The sequence below is a fragment of the Epinephelus lanceolatus genome, chromosome 9, assembly GCF_041903045.1.
Source record: "Epinephelus lanceolatus isolate andai-2023 chromosome 9, ASM4190304v1, whole genome shotgun sequence".
Classification (NCBI taxonomy): Eukaryota; Metazoa; Chordata; class Actinopteri; order Perciformes; family Serranidae; genus Epinephelus; species Epinephelus lanceolatus.
In genome coordinates, this window is record NC_135742.1 from 24,134,320 (window position 1) to 24,141,884 (window position 7,565).

Genomic DNA, 7,565 nt, shown 5'->3' on the forward strand with positions numbered 1-7,565 from the left:
CTCACGTGATAATAAACTTACCTAAGAGTTATCTAACCTCGACAATTACCTTCTTCATTTTGAGCACAATGAACATGTGGCACCTGTCAGCTGTCTGCTCTATGTTGTAAAACTGGGAGGTGATTGCATGACTCTGTTCGTGTGCTCCACATCTTAATAAATGCTGTGTCACTGTGACTAGCCATGGTCTCAGATTGGATGATTAGTAGATGCAGGGTGTCAGTTATTCACAAGCATAAGGATGTACATTATCTGTCTTGGGAAAGGAGTTGACTGAGTCACAGATTTTGAAACTGACATTTCCCAGTTTCCATATGAACCTTTTCTGGGTAAAACACAGTAAGTAAAACTGAAACTACTCGTCTTTTGAAAGGAAGAAACCTCCTACTTTCCAGCTAAAACCATGGTAAACCGGTCATATAGTGACAGTAATTAAACCCATCTGTTGTCTGCAAAGGTACAGCATGTTCACAATCAGAGTTTTTGATTATATTACACAACAGTGCCTGAAAGGTAAGAGGGAGATGGGAGCTTTCTGAGTGAAGTACAATTAAGTTATGTTGAGATATAATAACCTCAGCCCCTGCTCTTCTACTTTTTTCAGTTTTCACTTGCAAATGTATTTCCAGGTTAATCTGGTTGTTTCGCCAGGGAAGGGCATGTTCTGATGATCTTATGATAGCCAAAATGAATGCAATCTATCAGATTAATTATACCAGTGTTGGTTTATACCAAACTCTAATTATGGTTTCTGGGGAATATTTATTTGTTGTGTGGTACACTTCTGGAAACACATCATGGAAAATAGAAATCATATCTCAAGGGTGTCAATTTACAAAACAAATAACGTATAACAGCAAAACTTTTATTAGACCTTCACAATTTCCCCCAGGGATCAATAAAGTATAACATCTTATCTTTTAAGTCTCTATATTGTCTAACTTATTAATTAAATATATAAGCTTTTAAAACTGATTATAACGTTGTAAAAACACAACTGTCACTGTGACAAGCACTGCGCTGCTGAACAAGTGAATGTTCCTGTTTGCACAATGACAGCCAGCTCTACTTTCACCTAACATACAACAGGACATGAAGCGGGAAGGGTGGTCAGCCTGAGGAGCATCATGGGTCAAGCATTCGGGCCACATCCTCATATCTGTGCAGGAATCAGTCACAGTCTTTTGTTTTTGTATCTCTTTCCTAAGGGTAATGGTTAAGGTATGGCATGTTGCACTGATCTGTGGATGAATTACTGAACGGGCCTAAAGGGCACAGGCCAAGGAGCTCAAAGTGTAAGGGGCCCCCTTGGCCTTCATTTGCAAAATGGCACACATTGGCAACACATACTCATAAGGAGCAGACTCAATATGATCACAGTCATGAAACAACAAAATAAAAGGCACAAAATGGTGATAAACGCCAAACAACCACAAGGATACACAAAATGACCACACACAAAATTACCACAAAAAAGTGGCAAAACCACTATGAAACCTGTATGTCTACAGGAAAAATAAACAAAGTACACAGAGTACACTGAGGCTATTTCACTAAAATTTAACATGGATCTTTTTTATTAGTTGCTGTTAATCATTAATAAAAAACTGTGACATGGGGGGCATGATTTTTTTTCGGCTTCTGAGGGGGTAGCATGACAAAGAAAAGTTTAAGAACCTCTGATGAATGGTGACAGTTTATAATTCAGATCCAGCTGTTTTAGAGTCAGATCAAACAACTGTATTATTCAAGACTGGCCTGCACATCCCATGTAAAATGGCAACACAACCTGCAACTAGCTCTATTTCTAAATCCCCTCTCCCATCACACACTTCAGTCTGACACACGACGCAAAGGTAAAGCGAAAAGGTGCTGATCGAGCGAGGCCCTCGTGTCACTGAAACATTTTGGCAAACACACATGCAATGCATTCCCTGTTACAGTATGCCACAACCATCGATAGGCTCAATGGTATGGTCCGCCTCCTCGTGACGTCAGAGCGTCTGACTTCATGGGATAAATAGTGGAGCTCTGCGCATGAGGCTCAGGCTCGAGGATCAATACACCGAGATACCGGGGCAGTCACTTGGGAGAGGAGCGAAAACGCCAAGGCACCGCTGTTAGAAGAAACACCAGAATAGCTTGATATTAACCTCGTAACATTTTATTAAATAGCAGCAGCAGACGCAAGCGACAATGAACGGACAGATGAATGGCTTCCATAACTCCCTCATTGACGAGGACTGCTTCTTGTTCACCTCAGAGTCGGTCGGGGAAGGACACCCCGGTAAGACACTACACGCCGTTCTTTTGAGAATTAACCCTTTTTTTAAACTCTGTTTTTCACGACGTTGTTTTCCCTAAAGTGCTGTACATGTTCACGTTTCATTTTAATAAGAAAACTAGGAATTTTATAAATGAAATTTGAACGTTACGGCCTTTTCCGCTACGTCAATGTAGCTGGGCCGGTGTCAAGAACACGCGCTACTAGCTAATATTAGCTAGCTCGTCTTTGCTGAATAGGTGATGCTGTCGCGAGCGGTCGGAACCACCGACAGCAGACACACCAGCTCGTATCGACACACCAGCTCGTATCAGACATTTGCCGTAGACATTACTTGAATGCTCTTTTCATTATAGTGTCATTATTTGTTAACTGGTTAGCATTTTCCTGAATGTGCCAAATCATCCGGGGCTGTGACCGAGACACAATGACTTGTACCGTTATCCGTCGGCCTGATCCGCGTACGACCGTAGGTGTTTTTACTAACGTGTCGGCAAATAAGATTAGTTAAATGTTTAGAAGTTTATCACGCTTGCCTTCCGGTTCCCGGGTAGTTGCGCGCCCTCCCTTCCCCACCACATGTGCACACACTGAAATGGCGACTGTTAGGAGGTTTGGGGCCACTCCCACAGAGCACGAGACTGATCATTGGCGCTAACGTGCTTCAGTTTACATTCAGAGCCGGTTTTGCTGCAGTCTGTTATTGTTGCCGGTGTTGCTCAGCTGCGTTGTTGCTTCTGTTTTCCAGACAAAATCTGTGATCAGATCAGTGATGCAGTCCTGGATGCCCATCTCAAGCAGGATCCCGATGCCAAAGTTGCATGTGGTGAGATTTTTTTTTTTCTTTATGTTGGCTCAAAGCTATTGTTTGTATTGACGGTGAAATATTGACTGTTGTTCTTCCTGAATCTTTCGTCTGCTGCAGAGACTGTTGCCAAGACTGGGATGATCCTGTTGGCTGGTGAGGTGACATCACATGCCACAGTGGACTACCAGAAAGTCGTCCGCGACACCATCCGCCAAATTGGATATGACGACTCCTCCAAAGGTGTGCCATGTTGTTGTATTGGTCTGGGCTTGTCAGTAAGCTGTCTTTTTTGAGAATGGTGTCTTAATCTGCTGCTGCTGTCTGTCTCCTGCACAGGCTTTGACTATAAGACCTGCAATGTTCTTGTGGCCCTGGAGCAGCAGTCTCCTGACATCGCTCAGGGTGTTCACATTGACCGCAATGAGGAGGATATTGGAGCAGGGGACCAGGTCAGTAGTGACTATCAACATTTTGAATCTGTTCTGAAGTTGGGTTACTTGTCTTTTAAGTGAGTCATGTGCATTTTAAACACATACTAAATGTCTCTTGCTCTGCAGGGCTTGATGTTTGGGTATGCCACTGATGAGACCGAGGAGTGCATGCCTCTCACAATTGTCCTTGCCCACAAACTGAATGCCAAGATGGCTGAGTTGCGTCGCAATGGCACCCTTCCATGGCTCCGGCCAGACTCCAAGACACAGGTAAAGTTGTTATACTTGCTGTTCTTAACAACTGTTAATTATTCTGGTGTTGATGAGATTCAGCTCCTTTTTAAATTGCCGTTTTTTTTCCTCAGGTCACTGTCCAGTACCGCCAGGACCGTGGCGCCATGCTTCCAGTGCGTGTGCACACAATTGTCATCTCTGTTCAGCATGATGAGGATATTTGCCTGGAGGAGATGAGAGACACCCTGAAAGAGAAAGTCATCAAGATGGTTGTTCCCTGCATCTATTTGGATGATGACACCATCTACCATCTGCAGCCCAGCGGGAGATTTGTTATCGGAGGCCCACAGGTAAATATCCTAGGGTGTGGCTTTTCAGAAAATATTGAGCCTGTGAGTTGCATTCCTGTGAAACCTCTTTTCTTCATCTCAGGGTGATGCTGGCCTGACAGGGCGTAAAATCATTGTCGACACCTACGGAGGCTGGGGAGCCCATGGCGGTGGTGCCTTCTCTGGGAAGGATTACACAAAGGTGGACCGCTCTGCTGCTTATGCTGCACGCTGGGTGGCCAAGTCTCTGGTGAAGGCTGAGCTCTGCAAGAGAGTGTTGGTCCAGGTAAGTGGCTGAACACCCCTGCTCTTCATTTAAAAGAGACGGGCTACAAGAGTTTTCTCCCTGAAGTTTTATGTTTGTTTATACGGGATATAAATACGTGTGCATGTGTGTTGTATTAGGTTTCCTACGCCATTGGAGTTGCCCATCCCCTTTCCATTTCTATCTTCCACTACGGGACCTCCCACAAGAGTGAGAGGGAACTTCTTGACATTGTGAAGAGGAACTTTGATCTCCGTCCTGGAGTCATTGTCAGGTAATGTATAATCTCCGCAGCCACCTGCTCAGTGAAGCAGATTATTCCTGTTTGCTGTGCCTTAGTTTTGTCTATTTATATGGTTTCCCTGCCCAGCATTTGGAGCTAATTTAATTTATTAATGTATTTTGAAACTCTGCGAAGCAGATACCATTTTTCTTTTGCTTCAGCTTGAATTTTGTTTGGCTTCTGTGATCAAAAGCTTTGATTTTGCTTTATCTCTTTCTATAAAATTATATGGTATCGTGTCAAAATTTACACGTGGGCAGTAGTGTGAGCAAAAGTCTCATTTATAGGGGTAGATAGATAAATCATTTGCAATGGAGCTGAAGCGCTGTAGCTCATAGTTAGATAGATAAGCGTCTTTTTTTTTTTTTTTTTTTTTTTTTTTTTTTTTTTGTAAACTGGAGTGTGGGTTCCAGCTGCAGTCAGCACACTGCGCAGAGATGAGTGTGCTTGTCAGGGTAAGTGTTGAAGCCTCGCGTGTCTCCCTCTTCACCAGCCTGTCTAACAACTTAAAAAAAAAAAAAAAAAATTTGGTGCTCTCAACACTTCCCACCGGCTAATGTGAACATTATGCCTGTGTGAGTATGATTGTGTGCCTTTTGAGGTCGCAGGGTGTGACTGCTGCTAAATCTTTCGATTATGTATTCCAGGGAGCTGGATCTGAAGAAGCCCATGTATCAGAGGACCGCAGCCTATGGCCACTTTGGCCGAGACTCCTTCCCTTGGGAGGTGCCCAAAAAGCTCAAATACTAAACATGTTAAGCTTTTCCCCCCAGGCCTGTTGGTGTATACTACAGAGAAGCCTCCAAGGTTCCGGGGGTGAAATGCCCTTTTCTCTCTCATAGTAATGGTAACTTTTAACACTCCCTTCCTCACTCCAACTCCCTCCTTTTGTCTTCTTGCTGTTTTCTGCTGGTTGCAGTATCATACTGGGTCACAGGAGGCATGCCTCAGAAACTCGATGTTTAAAGAATTGGATGGGTTCCATGAACTCATTCACCATAGTACTTCATGTTCTCCCACGTGTTGAGGTTCCCCTGCTTCTTGTTGTGATAAACCCCAAAATTGCTGTTTAGTTGTTCTCCTCTTGGCATTCCATCCTCGTCAGTGTAGTCAGTCTTATTCAGTGTCATGGCGGTAGCATATTAGGCTATATGCGATACCCCTCTTAATTCACTGGTGCTATGGAGTCTGCGTGACATCTAAATTTATCAAGTCCATCTAGAAGCGGAATTTGATAGTCGGAGGGTCCTTTTTGATCTGGCGCCTTCCCAAGTGAGCTCAGTGGCTTTCTAAACATTCCTCCCTCGTCAGTCTGGTACAATTACACCCTGACCCAGTGTTCGTTATCCTTTTTGTTAGCTTTATTCCCGCGTCTTTGTGGAGGATGCTAGAATGGCACAATTAGAATTCAAGGGTTGTTGCTGTTGTCACAGAAAATGCTATGCATTGCAGGCTAATGGGCGAGCCAAATCCGAATTATTCAAGCTCTCAAATGAGCTTAAAGCCTCAGATGCCCCTACAGGCCATTGCTGTTTTCTGACGTAATACAGAAAAGTCAGAAGCTGCTATGTCACTGCTCTGGTCTGCAGAGGTATGTGTTATACTTGATGGCATTGAAATTGGATTGTTTATGCATTGAAATTCAGTTTTAAATGAGTCCTTTTTAAATGTAGTTTAACTTGCATTCTTATGGTTTGAAGTGACTAAAGGTCCTTGTACTCCTTAAGGATATTGACGCCAGGTGTAGCTACAGAGAAACCTGATGCCCGTCTTTGTCCTAAGGAGTGTTTCTTTGCCACAGAGTCTTATTGGCTTGGAGTCAAACCTTAACACTATTTATTTGTTCTCTGAAACTCAGCGTGGATACAGAGAAGCTGAGGTTTCAGAAGGCAGCTTTAAACACACTTGGCTATTGAATCTTGAATTCCTTTTGACTTGACCATTTTTCAGTGTTTAGCTTGAGGCTCCAGAGTGTCCTACAGAAAAGCTTTGGTCCACCTCAACAACAAAGTGTCACTGGCTACTGTTAATGACTATTTTGCAACCTTTTTTTATTTTTGGACTGTAGATCATATTTTTAAGTGGGTTGGTTTTGAACTCCCGTTAAAATGTCTGGTGCAACTCTTTAGCTCTTACCTATCCTCAATGGCATGGCAACATTTGGTTGGTGTAGTACAGAGAAACCAGCCTTGTTTACACGGCCATCCCACGTGGGGGATAGGTTAAAGTTTTGGTTTTGTTCCCTTTACCACTTGGAGGTCATCTCGTTGGTTACAGTAAGCGTAAGAGTGCCTTTTCTATTTCCTCTACTCCCCCTTTGCTTTTCTCCCTCTCCTACCAACATGCGCTCAACTTCCAGAGGAACAAGTAGCTCATACTGTATTATGCTTCATGTCTAGACTGGGTAGTTATGCTCTGTAATAAACTACTCCTTTCAAATGTCTGTGTCACTGTGATTTTAATGTTCATTGATATTGTACATAGAGTAGAATCTTATCAATTCTGGATTAAAATGTCATAAAAACTATTAATGATTTTCACATCAAGAGTGATTCTGTGCCCATTCCGTTATGAAACACGTTTCCAGCCATTGTAGGAAATGCCTTTTCCTGCTCAAATAGAAATTAACCCTGATACTGTGTCCTAAGGGTCTAGAGTTCACTAAAGTAACTGATAATTACATGGAGAAAAGAAGTGATTGTGTTGGCGACGCTCTCTAAAGTGTTTCAGCTACACATCTCAGTTTTTAATGCACATATCCCCAATTTAACATTGTCCAAATATAAAAAAGGTTTCCACACATGAATTAAGTGTTTTTTTTCCCCCTTTAACTTTGAAATGTAATTGATGATGTCCTAACACCACGATACTGTTGAAACACTGGGTCATCTCCATTCATAGGTCACCACTTCTCCATGATAGCAGTTATAA

General features: G+C 42.9%; 1 protein-coding gene across 1 annotated transcript; it reads left to right on the top strand.

Moving 5' to 3' along the window:
• The first annotated feature begins 2,039 nt into the window (after positions 1 to 2,039).
• Positions 2,040 to 7,073, top strand: mat2ab (methionine adenosyltransferase 2Ab). Its single transcript, XM_033619775.2, has 9 exons — positions 2,040 to 2,287; positions 3,033 to 3,110; positions 3,210 to 3,332; positions 3,429 to 3,541; positions 3,650 to 3,793; positions 3,889 to 4,107; positions 4,190 to 4,372; positions 4,492 to 4,625; positions 5,282 to 7,073. Exons 1-9 carry the CDS (start codon positions 2,197 to 2,199, stop codon positions 5,382 to 5,384), a joined length of 1,188 nt encoding a protein of 395 aa, XP_033475666.1. The 5' UTR covers positions 2,040 to 2,196; the 3' UTR covers positions 5,385 to 7,073.
• The last annotated feature ends 492 nt before the right edge of the window (positions 7,074 to 7,565 follow it).